This window comes from Chiroxiphia lanceolata, chromosome 1 (assembly GCF_009829145.1).
Source record: "Chiroxiphia lanceolata isolate bChiLan1 chromosome 1, bChiLan1.pri, whole genome shotgun sequence".
NCBI lineage: Eukaryota > Metazoa > Chordata > Aves > Passeriformes > Pipridae > Chiroxiphia > Chiroxiphia lanceolata.
Genome location: NC_045637.1, coordinates 44335074 through 44350973, shown reverse-complemented (window position 1 = coordinate 44350973; position 15900 = coordinate 44335074). Strand labels below are relative to the sequence as shown.

The 15900-nt window shown below is 39.6% G+C and overlaps 1 protein-coding gene across 1 annotated transcript in view; it reads right to left on the bottom strand.

Moving 5' to 3' along the window:
• Positions 1-15900, bottom strand: part of NOL4 (nucleolar protein 4) — a 187008-nt gene that overhangs the window by 6014 nt on the left and 165094 nt on the right. Inside the window, 2 exon segments of the mRNA XM_032704663.1 lie at positions 2056-2136; positions 5919-6099. Coding sequence (XP_032560554.1) covers positions 2056-2136; positions 5919-6099 — 262 coding nt within the window.

Below are 15900 nucleotides of genomic sequence, written 5' to 3'. Positions count from 1 at the left end.
TGTGGAACAAATGGCTTTTCTGTAAATTGCAAGACTTTAATGGAACTAGTTATTGCCTCATGCACTACTCATTACCAACGTGATTTATATCAAATTCCAAAATATGGGTCAGATGTAGATGTGCTGATACTGATTGCTTAGACACTATCAACTGTCTCAGCAAAATTCCCTTAAGAATTGTATGTTGTCACTGAGTAGCTACCAATCTCATAATTAACAACTACTGAAAGAATAATAAATGTGTCAGTGACTCTCAAAATGCTTATCACTATTGTAGATAATAATGTAGAATAAAAATAATTTTAAAAAGCTTTATGTGCTTAAGCATCTGTGCTTCTACATTTTCATTAATAGTTAAGCAACCTTTTTCATCAGTGAAGATGCAAAAAGCAGTGACACTTATTTAGAGAAAAAACATATTTGCCCATGCTTTGAAATCTTTTGCATGTATCTTTTCTATGGTGCCTATTCTCCTCTCCCCATTTTTCCCCATGAATGGCTTTAGAAGAGAGTATATACTACATTCTCATATACTCCAAGAAAACTAAATTAAAAAAAACTATCAAAGTATGCTATCTTTTTCTCAATATCAGATGTATTTATTACAGCACGAATGTTTCATTGTGATATTATGCATGTGTCAATGCTTCTTTTCCTCCTGCCTTCAAACAGAGCAGATGTCCCTAAAAGTATTGTTTCAAGTGCCAGGAGAGATCAAGAAAAGAGGGATTAATGAATTGGACCTTTTAAGTTTCTTTTTCCCTTCTATACATTTCCCTCTGGAAAACACACCTTCAGCTATTTTTGCCTGAGGAAAGAGATATGAAAACACAGAAATGCCTACAGCGACTGAACATCATTCATTTTCAGTGATCTGCAAAAATACTGGTCTGTGATTAAATGATTATGTGAGATCCTTTCTATCCACCACAGGGGTTTAATTATGTGCCATATACCTGTGTTACCTTAACAATTGTCTCCTCAGCTTTGCGCAGAGGCAGAAAAGTAGGATACTGCCCAATGTATCCACAGACATTCCATTTCCATCCCTATAGTGGAAACAGACTAATACTTGCATGTGCCATGTATGTAATAATTTGAAGAGGATGAGGAAGGAGAAAGAGGAATCCGGGGAAGATTTTAATTCAGAATTCATCCAGCATTTCCCAGCAAGAAATTCCCACCTTTGCCAAAACATAGGTCAAACCATTTGACTTCTTCCAACCCCATGTTTTGTCTTTTTTTAAAATGGGATTAAACACACTGTCCCAGGTTCCTAACTCTATTACTCTTGTTCTGTGTTTCTTCATGCTCTCGGTTCCAGCTGTGTCAGAGACAAGCTGTGTTGCCTTGATGTCATCAGAGAACACAGAAGACTGTGCAAGAGTAGAGGTATAAAGAAGAGGTGGAGAGAGCAATCACAGCAAAAATCTCATTCAACCTGGCTAGCCAACCTGTGGGTAAAACAACCAGCACTTTAAAAATTAGCTTCATACTGGATATTCTCATCTGGCTTTTTTTTTTTTTTCTCCTACTTTATCCCTAAGAAACCTCTGCTGATAATGCAAATGCCAAGATTTTACAGAAGGTTACAACTTTACCAAATTTGTGGGTGGGGAAAGGAGGTACCTTCCCTTCTGTCCCATGCAACAGTGGACAAGAGTGCGCAGAACTCCTTTCCCTGCCCCAGAACAGCACGGCCATGCTGATGGCTGGGGCTTAGCAGAATCTGCTCTAGGAGCTTCCCCCAGTAACTCCATCTTCTTCAGTGGGTCTGCACCATCTGAAGGGCCAGGAGCCAGGAGGACTGAGAAGGCTGACTGGGCAAGAGGCCTGTCTAAAGCAGGGAACAGCTGGGAGAATGCAGCCCTTCTGGGCCTTTGAATGGGAGCAGCAGGGAGGGGTGACCAGTGTGGTGGGAGTCCAGCAGCTACTGGCTGGACTACTGGGCCACTGGTCATGGTCTGCAGGCCTGCCAGTGAGAGAGGAGGCTGAGGATTTGGCTCAGGATTTGCTTGTGGTGTGAACATACTTGGATTCAGCCAGAGGACTCACCTGAGCTGGAAGGGGACTGGACGTTTGTGGTGCCAGGGATGCAGTGCTGAGTTGCGGCCGTGGTGGAGGTAGGCTGCAGATCTGTATAGAGAAATGGAGACACAACAGCTGCTTTGTCTTACCATAACACGAGAGCATGTCCTGCAAGACCAGTCTGACATTGAGTCTGAAACACCCTCCTTTTACACACACAAAGGGAAATGACTGATATTTCTGCCTAGAAAACCAGACAACGATGCAAAAGAAACAGCCCCAAATCACCTTCAGGAAACCCGGCAACGGCAGCAGAAAAACTTTCCACACCTCTTAAGGAAAATGTACTTCAGGAATTGAAGTGGCTGTGAAGAACATTACTCCAAGAAGCCCAACATGACTTTGGAGAGTACCGACAGCAGGCAGTCATCAGGAGAGGGCAGACAGAGACCCCCTGAGCAGAAACACATGGGGAGACAAGCCGACCCCACTTCCCCCCTCCATCAGGAGAGGCTCAGGCAGCATGTAGGGACTTTAGCAGCTCCTGGCAGCAGCAAGAGATTTTGCTCCCAAACAGTATCTCCTGTCCTCACCCTCCTGCCCTCAAGCTGGGCGTTCTTCTGAGCTCAGTCCAGGTGTGATGGAGGGGGGCCAGCTTTTGTGGCTGGCTAGGATATGGCAAGCAAATTTTGTTTATATTCACTGAACTATTCCACCTTGGAGGTTCTCCATTCAGTTCTGTAGCTAGAACTGCATTAGCCTTAAAGAGAGCTGTGGAGATCCACCCTTCTCAAAGAGCAGCTCTTCTTTGACATCTACAGGCTGACGGATTCTGTCAACCCACAGACTGCTTGCTGAAGGTTTCCAGCTGAGCTGGATTGGCCTAAAAAGTTTATAGGAGGGGGAAAAGACACCTTGGTGCTATAAGCCCAAAGCTTTTCCTTCTGTGTTTTTTCCCAGCCCATAATAAAGGCGGGGTACAAGCTGTTGCATTCTGTTTGCTCATATTGAGGAGTTGCATGAAAGCTTGCCCCATACAGTTGTGTAAGTAGCTAATTATGGCTCTGTAATTAGCCATGTGGAAGGACAGATCTCCCCATGTGGAGGGAAGCACTGCAACAGCAGGCACAGAAAGGTCCCTGAGCCAGAGCCACCAAACAGTTGGGTGAACAGATAGCTAAGTCTGTATGATCAGGGTAGTGATGAACTTTATAGAGAGGAAATAACCAAATTAAATGAGTCAACATGCATCAGTTGGACTACTAGATTAAGAGCTAATTGGACACACTTATTATAGTACTGTGGGGGAGGGTCCAGAAATAGGTATTCAAGCAGTGAGTTTTAGATAGCTATTGCAACTTTTTTTCTGTTTTAGCAGATACACAAAACCAGACCATATTTGTTTATACACACTTCCTGACTGTGGTGTGTATTTATTTTTACACTAGAAGAACATCTGTAAATGTGTCAAGAACATTTGATAGGTTACTATATTGGAAATGGAATGCGTTCTTAAGTTACTTCTTAGGTATTGAAAACAATTTGCAATCAAATATCCTGTTCTCCAGAGAAGTAAATCATTAACTATCGTAACGGCCTTGCATATTTGGAAGAAGAGTCCTTGAAACAGCATAATGAGGAGACTGTGAGGTCTGTCAGGTGGGCAATGGTTATCCCTCTCAATTGCAACTCCATCCACTCCTCTTAGCTAGAAATGGACATATTAGAGAGGATTGACAGGTCCCAAAGAACTGGCCTCCAAGTCTTCCCATTTCTCCTGCAGGGAAACCAGGTACCAGAGCCAGAGCAATTTACCCTCAATAGCTAAGAGATAATTAGGTTGGTTATTGATTGGTTTTGTGCCAATGAAAATAAGACATTGATGGAGTTGCCTTTCCAAAACTTTCCTATTGATCTTTCTGAAATGGTGAGTGGGTCACAAATCAGCAAACTCTTTAAACTGTTACCATCAACAACTGATCTGAAGTCCTGGCACACAGACTTTGGGTTCATGGAGCTTACATACTTTGGATCCTGTAGGATCCCTGTAGAGAAGACAGACACCTTTGCACAACCTTCCAACTATGCACAGCCATATAGAAGAGCTCACTGGTCATCCAGAGTAAGAGGACATATAGACAAAAGTTTCCAGTACAAGTAGGGAAAGGCAAGGAAAAAGAAAAGTTTGAGCATATCTGTATGCAAACCTATCTTGAGCTTTAATTGTGAAAAAATACTGGAGTTGTCTATGTTAAAAGTACAAAGAAAAAGTTGCAACACTAATTTATAGTGTTTAATTTGTACATCATTTTTTAAAACTGTATGCTGAAGATTGCCTAAATCCCACAATTCACTGAAAAATGAGAGTTATGAAAATGTATCCTATTACAAGATGTTTGAAGGGAAAACCAAGTACACAAACACAGTTGCATTTCCTCACAGTTTAAGATTATATAAACCAGGACAATATTGATGGCTTTTGCTGACAAATAGCACATGTGGAGTTTAATCCTACTCTTAGTTGGGGTAAAGGGCAAATGCCAACTGTTTTCAGTGAGAACTGGCTCGGATCCTCTCTGGTCACAATGGAAAAGACAATTTTAAAGTTCTTGTGCGTTTTTGCAAAACAACAGATTTCCATAGCCTGTCTTACTCTTAGAAAAATATGTGATCAGAGACCATATTCGGTACCTCAGATGCGCTTTTCATGCATATGGAAACACTTGTAATCATAATTCAGTCTCTTTAAGTCAAAGACTTTTGACAACTAAAACATTATTTTTTAAAAAACCTGTTGCAAACTTGAAGCAAATCATTCACAGATCTTTGAGAATTTTGGGGGGGGAGGGAGGAAGCAGACATGACTGAAGGTCCCCAGGACACCACATACCAATATCTCCTTGCAGGAGGCACCTCTGACAGCGTTTTGAAAATTGCTGAGCATGCTGAATATAGAGGCTGTAGCTGAACAATTACCATCTTGCCTAGGTCAGCCCATCTACCTGAAAAGGCACTCTTGTCAGTCAGAGAGGGATCAGCCAGTGCAAAAATCCAGGGATTTCTCCATCCTCTGAGATATTTTTTTAAATACAGTTCTTGGAAGCAAAAGACCATCAGGTTTCCAGAGTAATCACTCTTCTCTGACAGCGAGACAACACCCTTCTTATCAGAAGGGTATTGCTTTAAATTTGTATGAATTCAATATGAAGGACTATTTCAAATAAATACTACAAATTGCTTAAATTTGTTTGTTACAAAAGTATGTCAATGTGAGAAGAAAGGAATGTTGTCTAAACAAATGACACCAGTGTTTTTTTCAGGGGGCATACAACCTCATGGTGACACATATTTACCTGCATCGTCTTTAGATTAGAGTATAAATGGATATGCTAATTTCTCATTTAACACTTGGTATGCCAGATCCTTATCTGCAGTAAATTAAAGTAGCTGGTGAGACCACATGAGAAATCTACATCGATTCATTTATGTTACACAATATAGAGTTCAGTGTTTTCAAACTTGAGCCAAAAAGAAACTACTGGCCTCATTTTGTGATCAGCATAGGCAAGGACAATAATAACAGTGTAAGTTCTCATAAAGTCACACAGATCAACTGAAGGTCTAACCTGGCATTTTTTTTACTCAGCCATGTTGGAGACTTATGGTTCAGTCTTGCCCTATTGTGCATTATTCCCCTGAAACTGAAAGGAGATTAGCATGCAGTGAGCAAGTATTTTGCTCAGCAGTAGCTGTTCGCAGGATTCTGTTCCTGCTCATTATGTTATAATAGCCTATGGATATTGAACCCCTTGGACTAGCTTTTTGTACAGCAGGGGGAAACATGCACATGAGCACATATACACACAGGCACATTTTGTAAGGAAACTCACCACTGCTAGAAGCATCACTGAGATTTAGCAGCCCTCCTCCGAGTCCTCTGTAACTATGGTAACTGTAGGTCCCGTTGCCGTTGATGTACAACACCTCCTGTGTGCTGGAAACAGCTGATGTTGAGTAAGTGACCTGGGTTGGCTCCTGTTTGTACTGCTTGTCAGCTGGAGCAGCCTCGTCCTACAAAAAACAAGGAAAGGTTTTGAATTATTGTTACATTTTTACCTTGCATGAGAGAGTCTTTCCCATTGTTAAGACTCTACATCTATTGCTTTCAGAAAAGTATAATACACGTTAAACAAGCACAGAGATGTTTCTGATTGACCAAATATCAGCTGAAAAGAAACGATGGAAATAAGCAGGAATAGAGGTTTCCTAAAAACCTGATAATATTCCTTTATTTGTGCTCCACAAGCCAACCATACTGTTTCTCAATGGAGAAGATGTACCCTCTCACTGAAGAGCTCACAGCCTTCTGCAAAAGCCAACTCTGTCCAGAAATAGTGGGAAAGGATAGGAAAAAGCCATTCCTTCCTGAGTATCAGAGTGACTCTTCCAAGTCAGAGAATCATATATTTCTCAATAAGATAAACTAATACAGAATGCACCAACTACTTATTTTGATGTATCAGTCTCAGAAATGACAGAAGGAACAGAGGAATGGAATAAAACAGCATTTCATATGTTTGGGGAAGGCTGAGTGAGTGTCCTTCCACACAAAGGCCAAAAGGTAGGGATACTTCTACCTGTTATCTGTGTATGAGCCGTGGATGTTTGCACACTGTGAGTTTTCCTCAGTGCTCCCTTAGAGCATTTGCCTCTTAGATGATAATATTTAACAGAATAGCACAACAACCCTTAAATTTTCCCCTAAAGGAGATGATGTTTCAGGTGAGAGTGTATTTTTCCCCATCTGCACTTACTGTAGCTACTGCTTAGAGCACCTCACCTCCACTCATTATCACAGAATGCCCCTGTGACAACTTTAGTAATGACACGTGGGAAAAAAAAAAAAAAAAAAGAAAAGCATTAAGAGAAGATTTAATGCATTTTAGTAGTTGGAAACAAGGAAAACCATCAGTGTGTGACTGCTCATCCCACTACAGGGACCTGAGTGCCAGATTTTCTATTTGGTCTGCAAATGTATTTGAACATTTTCTTTGTTTCTTTTAAGTTTTAGATTTTTTTTATGAGTCTGATTTTACACTTTCATCTGATGAAGATATATTTCAGTGATTTAAATAAAATGGATCTATGGAAGATCTGTATTTAAAAGACCTTTTCAAAGTAGTTAACCGAAAAAAAAAAAAGATCTGCTAGAATTATCTTCCCTTTGTGTAAGATTTTGTCCATTTTATGCCTCTGTCTTCTGCACAACCCTTTTATGGTTGCTAAATATACCAAACATATCAAGAATGCTATAAAATATCTGAAACCTTTTATACACTTTCTACTTAGAGAGATCAGATAGTTCAAACAGTGTCCAGTTTCCGTGCTGAAGCAAAAAGGGTTGTGAAGGAACTTTCCTATATGCATTATAAGTTGTTGGTTCCACTCTCGAATAAGACACTACCAAGTTTTCCAAGTTGAAGACACCCCTGTCTTGCAGACATTTATTGGTGAAAGAGACTTAGGCACAATTGACAGGAGAAAGTATGTATATTATTAAGAGAAATTTTAAAATTTAATACAGAACACTGAACCATCAGACAATTCCATAAACAATAAGAATGGGGCCTCTTGGGTACTAAAAGAGGCTAAGGCAAAGCTTTGCATTTTTAAGAGAGTTGGCCAAAGTTGTCTCCTCAGTATTTTCTTAAGTAATAATAATCTTAAACAAACGGCCAGAATTGCAACATATTTTTGCCAGAAATTCAACTTTAATATAATTTACTTTTTATCTCCATTGCTGCCTCTTATGAGAGAAAATGTATTATTTTCTCTGAGAATGTTCATAAGCTATACAGCAAAGCTCTATCTTGGCAACATAGCTTAACTCATGGTCCAAAACTTTAACACTCTCAAGACTCAGATGTTCTGTATCCTTATGTCTAAAACTAGATGATACTTCCTGCCATAGGCTCACTCAGGGCCTCATTTTATTTTTCAGATCAATCAGGGATCTTCTGCAAATTTATCAAGACCTAAACTGTGTTCAAGGGGCACAGTGCAAACAGGAATAACTCCTACAGCTGAGCAGAGTATCTCAGGGCCTGTCTCCTTATCCTCACAGGAGGACATCCTCACCCACGAATCTGCTGTCCCCGAATTTCTGTGCCCTCCAAAGCCCCTCTAGTCAGTGCACTGAAGCCCTAAATGTGAGTTCCTTGCAGAGTGGATGCACTGAGCTTCCAACAAACCAAAGAATGCAAAGCCTGGCCAGAGGACACAGCAAGGGCGCTTGGTGCACCTTGGTGCACACCAGCCCACGTGCCAGAGCACATGGCCAAGAAGTGGGAGACAAGAGTTCTGGCTCCTCATTGCAGTACATGGTGAAGAGGCGGAAAAATTGGGATGCAAGGTCTCTGCTGGCTGTGGTGAGGAGGGGACCTGAACTCAGAGCTGCCATCTCCTAGCAACCAGGCTCAAAGCAAAACTGCGGTGGGAGTCATTGCTGAAGCTGTGCCACTGTGTAGAAAGAAGTGCACAATTCATAGGGACGCAGAGATAGCAAACAAAATGGGAGCATGACTCAGTTCCCTTTCAGAAGTGCTGCCCAGGCTTCCAGCCCTACTCCCTTCCAGCTACTTCCTAACACAAAATTCACAAGCTGCTCTAAAGCCAGGAATCCAAGGTTGGAGCTGTGCGGCTGAAGGGGGATCTTTGTAGAGAAGTAATTGCAGCCCTGTGCAACACCACGGTGTGCCATGGGCTGGGGCTTGAGATGGAGTCCAGGCATGGTGGTGGGAAGGCATTTCTCAGGGAGGTGAAAGGGATCAAAGATGATGCCAAGCCCCGGACTTCTGGTTCTACATATGAACTCTAATCTGTCCACCTCTAAAAAAAGGCATCTTCTAATTAAACATATATTTTTAAAGAGTATACCAATACCAACTTATTCATCACTGTCCCTAAGTGACAAATAAGTTGCCATACATTTCAGACATTAAATCTGATCCTTAACTAAGTGTTTACTTCAGTACTTCAGGTTAACCAAATGCAGAAGCAGGGCAGAATTTTTGGCAAGCTTTTTCTGGGTAGGCTCAGGTGTCAGCCTTACTGGTAAGATTATGAACCATTAGCCCAGTCCTAGGCATTTAGGTGTTGCCTTTCATATATTCCCCTGGGACTTAAGCATTTTTTGGAAATGTTTTGTACTTCAAAAGGCAAAACTGTGTCATTTTTCCTTGCAGCCATACCAAGGATAAAGAAACCAGGTCCTTTTTTCTTGGGGAGAGAGAATATGAATATCACATTCACTTTTGTATACCTGAGATTTATTCTTCACAGATTCATTCTCTTGTTTCTTCTCATCTGAATTGTCTTTGATTTTAAACTAATGTAGAAATTAAATATAGTGGTGTTCCACTGAGATTGATTCCACTGACAACTGAGATTTTTGAAATATTCTGTTAGTCATTCAGCACCTCTTGTTTCTCCTTATATAATGTTTACACTGGAAAGGCTTATTTATTTAAAATATTATTTTAAAAATACTGTCATTTAATAATGACCATTAACATTTAACTAACCATTTAGTAACATGTTTGACCTAACTACCTGGAACATACACTGTTGTAATTCATAACAAATTTATTAAGCCTTTGTAGTATTAACTAACAATTTTTAAACTATTTATAATTTACCTTTAATAAAAAGTATGAACAAGTTGCAGATAAAACATTTGTTCATCCAGAATTTGACACATACTATCATAATTTTGTATATGGCAATGGAAATAAGTCATCCTAACAATATCTCTCTTCTGAATTTATTTTGGAGGAGAAGCAATTTAAATCTTGAGCATATCATCTGGAAAATTATGGAAATCGCAGAAGTGGAAAAATACCTTTTAGGTAAAAAACATGCTAAAATAAAAATTTATCTGTTGTCTTGAAAAGAAGCAGGAAGTTCTTACTGTGATCCTCAACTTGATATATACCAGAGATCCTTACGTCTCAGTTTTATGTCAACGTCTGTACTAGGAGAACACAATTTTTTTCCAAAAAAAAGCAGACAGAAACAATTTATTTGCTTTTATTTTGAATCGTGGAAGCAATTTAGTAGCCCCCTAAGGACAGTACATACTACGAAAAGATTCCATGAACTGTATACTGAAGAAACTCTGCTCTGCTCTGACAGATATTCTGAGCAGCAAATGAATAGTTCACAGAGGAAACACCATCCACAGCAACACAGATGCTAGTGCAGATTGTCAGGATTGTGGTACAGAGAGCAAGGTTTGCTGGCAGTTCCCAGCCTCCCGTTCTCCTGCCAGCAGAGGCACAGCACACACATTTCTTTTCAAAAAGTCTGTCCTTCGTGGAAGCACCTTTAGCAATGTCACTGATCCTTTCTGTTCCTCATCTCCTTCACCACCACTAAAATAATAACAAAAAGCAATAGTTTGTTAAAATAAAAAGCCCTGGAAAATCTGTGCTTCACTGAGTTTTGATCCCATATACACACAAGTGTCAGAAATTGTGTGCTCACATTAAGAGAGAGAAGTGCTATTGCCTTGGCTTCCCTGTTAGCAACAGGCATTGCTAACATGAAAATGTAAATCCCAGAAGAGAGTGCGTACGCAGATCTACTCACATGGACAACGCTAGCTGACCACAGAGCTAATAAAACTTCTGCAAAGAGAACACAAATGGTAATGTTCCCAAAATGGCAAAGATGGCAACATGCAGTTAGCTACTGCTTTCATGAAATGCAGTGTCCACCAGAGTGACAAATTAACAACTCTGAGAATGACAGCTTTTAACTGCCCCCATGTCAATGTGATTTTTTCCCATCAATTAGAAAAGAGACAAAAAGGCAAACACATTTTTGCCTCATATTTCTTGATACTTTCTTTTTTAATATGTTAAACTGAAAAATGTGGATTGTTCATTGTTCTTGTCAATAAACTTCTCTTAGAATACCACTTTGACGTTAGGAAAACTCAAATGCAGATAAGTCTTCAAGCAAATAGGCAAGCCAGGGACCCAATATTTGCATATGGCCTTCCATTTTTTCATAGGAAAAAAATTCATTCACATGAAAAAAAGAAAGCAGGCTTTAATTTTTTTTAGGTCTCAATGGTTTGTAATATGGCTTTAGAAGAAAGGAGATAATGTTTTGTATATTTTTCCCATTTGGAACCCACTAATTTAATTCTATGATTTTTGAATAAAAAGTAGAATAAATTGAAACACATGATAAAACCACATAGCACTTTTCAAAGCACACCCAATTAATCCCTACAATACTCTTGTTAGATAGGATTTTATCACTGCTTTTCAGATAGTGAGATTCTGGCAACAAAGGTAACCTTAAGCCAGCGTTACCTAATATGTAAACATAACTGGCTTCTCTTTGTGTAACTTAATTTTTAAAATAATGGGAAGAAACACAGAATTTTTATCATAAGGCACCCTGCTGAATCCACAAAGGGGTGTGGGGTTGTCTGCCCATCTCAGCTCTTGCATGAGAAGGTGCTACCAGGGTAAGCAGCATGGAACAAGGTATTTAAAGGAGAATGAGACACAGTATTCCTGGTTCCCATTGCAGGGCCCAGAATGTGGCCCCTTAGACACCTGGAAACCTCTGCTGTTTCCTTGATCTGATCCTATATACCTTGTTCTCTGTTTCTTCAAACTTATTTCATACCGTCTCTTCAAAATCCCTGACTTCTCACACCATCTTCCTTGCTTCTCCAGTTTCATCTTCTACCCTCCCTCTCGGTTTCAGTCTTTTTGCCTAGCAAATCCTAATCTCTCCTTTCCAAACAAATCTCTTGATTCCAGGTACCTGAGCAACTCCAGCAAGTCAAGGCTGTTTGTTTCCTAGTTTGTATTTAATCAGTGTCACATCCACTGATGGTCCCATCTGAGATTTTCTCTCCCTTCTCAGGCTCCTGTCAGCATATACCTGACAAAATCCCCGAAATCCTGTCCTGTAGGGAGCAAAGCCAGGTTCCACAGTTTGCCAGGGTAGCTTTTGTTTTCAACTCACATTATTTTTCATTAGTAGTATCTGATCCTTTTTCACAGCTAGTTCTTTAATTCACCCAACCATCAGTTTCCATCACATTGTCAGTCTCAGCTACTCCCTTCCTGATTCAACCCCATCTCATGTCATTTTCCCTTCATCTCTTGTTATCTCTGCTCCTGCCAACACTTACAAGGTTCCAGCCTCAACACTTTTCTCCTCCTTTCTGCACTGAGATCAGATCCCTAGTCACACCCACTGAAATTCAAATAATCTGGGAATTTAGCAACTAAAATACTTTAATTGTGTGTATCCAGTGTCACATCCCTGGCATACATGACACCACTATATTGCTAGGAGTAAGCACAGAGCCTGTTTGGTTTTGGGTTTTTTTCCTTAAGAAATGGTAGATACATTTAAGGATCTTACTACTCTTACAGGACAAAATTTCCTCATTCTTGAAAATGGCTGCAATTCTCTCTGACAGAGTTCAACAGGTGGAAGACATACATAAGTGTAAACAGTTGAAGGTCATGAAGTTATCACCAAATTGCATACCTACTATTACAATGGGAAGTGTCAGGTAATCTTAATAAGTGATGATACTACCAACTGCTTGGATGACAAACAATGTTCTGACAGAACACTGGAGCTTTTATCAGCTTTAATTACATTAAAGTAATTATCTAGTGTTTGACCCAGCTTTTAATTTTATGACCAATATCCTGGAAGCCTAGACAGTTAACATTATTTTGGCACATCACAGTAGGCTAAATTTTTCTTTAACGCTGCAGTAAGGCTGTTGACTCACTGTGCTTATCAATGGTGGAAACGGGATTTCAGCAAATTATGGACATGAGTTTTCACTTTAGTTTTGGTTTTCATTGCACATTCTTTCTCCTCTCTGCAGTTGCTAAGGTTTGTGTTGGGATTAGGACTCACTAAACAAAGCCTGTTCAAGACTAGTGAGGCTTGAACAAAAACAAAATAAACCTACATAATTCACTGAGTTTGAAATCCAAACAAAGCATCACAGTAGTCCTTTGCACTAGCTGACCTTCATATTTAAAGTACTGAATATTTATAGTCATTTAAAAGACAACATCTTTTAATATTGTAGGAGATGGTCTTACAGCTGTGAGCTCAGCATGGAGGCAACGTAAAGCTAAAGCAGGGGAAGAACTTCTGTGCCCAAAAGCTGATCTAAGATACCACCTTCCCCCAAACCCCTTATTTCTCTTACAATGCAATAAGAAAAAGACAGATTTTCAGTTAACTCAGCAGTTAACTTAAACAATGAGAAAAGCCAAGCATTTGCTACAGCCTCTGATGAATTTGCACATCTAAAAGATAACCTGTGTGACCTGTTTGCCATGCAGCACCATGCTTTCATACCTCAAAACTACTTTGAATGAAGTTCTACGAAATTTCCAGTACCTATATTAAGGGATTATTAACAAAAAAATGAACATCTAACTGAGATTTTAACTCACCATACTAGACCCATAGCTGAAACCTGAAAAATGAAAATGAATTGCTAGAATCTTTGTAGTCTGTTCAGGAAAATACTTAAAACATAACACAGATAAATTTTATCTGAGGGGAAGAGTTATTTTCTGATAACTTTTCAAGACTCATTTGTAAATATATTTGTGTGTGTGTACACATTGCACAATATCTCTTTAAAATGATGCATCCCTTGATAGTCCCACAACCTATTGTCCAAAATCATCAGTACAGTTAGATGTAAACAATATTTGCAACTCTGGAGAGATTCCTTTCCCTTTAAGTTTAGTTGTCCTTCAATAAACAGCATTGCTGTAGCAGTATGATCCAAAGAAAGAGTAAGCTACAAGTAGGCTATACAGTAGTGCAGGGGATACTCCTTTTTGGGCTCTGAAAGAGGACATAGTGAAGACCTGAATCACAAATAGAGATACTTTGACTCAGGACATCTTTTTGAGCCTTTTTTCAGACGTTTGGTTTTCAGTACTGTTTTTGGAACAGGCAACAGCCCCGCTTGATTACTTGGTTAACCTTTGTTTTCATGTCTCTTTTGTTCTCTTGCAACTCCAAAAGTGTTAGAGAGTACAAGAGCGACAAGAGAGTATGTTTGGTTTTGTGTGATACTCATAGCACCATCCTGATCAACACAGCATCAGTATGGGCATACACAAACATTCAGATATTAGAGAGTCAAGGCTAGTTCTTACATCTGTACTTCCCTTTTCTGCATTTTGAATAATGTCCGGCACTAGATTTACGGATGAGGTCTACGCACAACCAGCAGAAAGACCCCTGAGATTTTGTGCAGAAGTACTTAGTGTAAATTTGAGCAAGCTGACTAAAATAAAACATGAAGTAAAGTCCAAATAATGTCACAGAACTCATGCCAGATATTCTTTAGACTAGGAAGTGTTTTGATAATTCAAGAGTGGACTTAGCAATGAAATCAAGAGGGACATAATTGCTGTTCTTGGGTATGCACACTACTTCTCCTCTTCTAAGGAGCAGCTGGGGGACTGCATAGTTGTTTTCCACCCTCCCATTATCAGATCTAGACTATGTTCTTCTCTACCACTCTCCTTGCATTACTTTCTTCACTTTACTTAAATCAAGTATGTAAAAAAAATGAGAAAATCCATTCTTGTGTCACATATTACTCAATCTGTAGCTCAGCTGGGCATTCCAGCTAAGCTGAACATTCATGCTTTAGCTGTGAGCCTATCATCTCATCATTACATGGAGAGCACATCAGTCTCAGCATAGAATTTGCTGGCATAGATGTGAGATTATATGCAAAAGTACTCCTACCATGGAGAGGCAACTGTATCTCGCAGGTTACTGCCAGAAGTCTAGGTATTAATGATGATTTTGCTTTGAAATCCAGTATCAAAATGGTTTTTTCATATTTTAGATAAAAAATGATAAATAGAATTTTTGGATGGTGAGGAAATATTGGTACAGTCTAATTGAACTAAATCAGGTGTAATACATAGTCCAGTTACGCATATAAACTGCCTGTAATGCCAGTGGTAACGTGGAAATTTGAAGAGTGTCTATCAAAACGTTAGCTGCCAACAGTTTGAGGATCTCCAAACTGTCCTCCTGACACAGGGTACAGAGCCAAGAAAAGAAAGCACCATGCTTCAATTTCAGATTAGAAGGGCAGTAGGTTCCTTTTCCTTGCAGATTATTAACACTGAAATGAACTGTCAGCATCAGTGTTGTCACCAGGCATCAAAAATGACATGAGCCAGTGTTCAACAAGAAATGAAAGCATGAGACTGACATGGAAAAAGAAGGTCAAAATAAAAAGGTGCTATTGTGTAGAAGAGAGAGAAATGAACCTAAGTCTTTGGCATTTCTGATAGAATGACACACTATTTAAAGACTGGAATATAATAATACTCTTAAAAAAAGGTTAGTGTTTTCACATTGCATGTTTGAGTCCTGTTTTTTCACCACTGCCACTTCACCTGCAGTACAGAAGAGGTACTTGTAAGGCTGTTGCAAGGCGAATCACTTTTTTGGACCAATACCAAAGCAGAGGGATCATTGTTTATAGCCTGTCAGCTTTAGCTGGTTCATTATCCATTGTGATAGCAGAAGAGCAACATGAGCTTTAAGAGGTCACCAATGCTGCTAGATGAGCACGGACGTATGGATGAATTACTCCTACACTGTGATGCACAGTCACTGAGGAAAAAGAAACTGTGTTCTACTAAAGACCATGTCTCACTGTCCAAAAGGAAAAGGATAGAATTTATCTTTTCCTGTGGTGCTTGAGATAGACTTACTGTTCTTTAGTGAAGTTCTAGATAGTTGATTTTGGTGGGTTGGTGG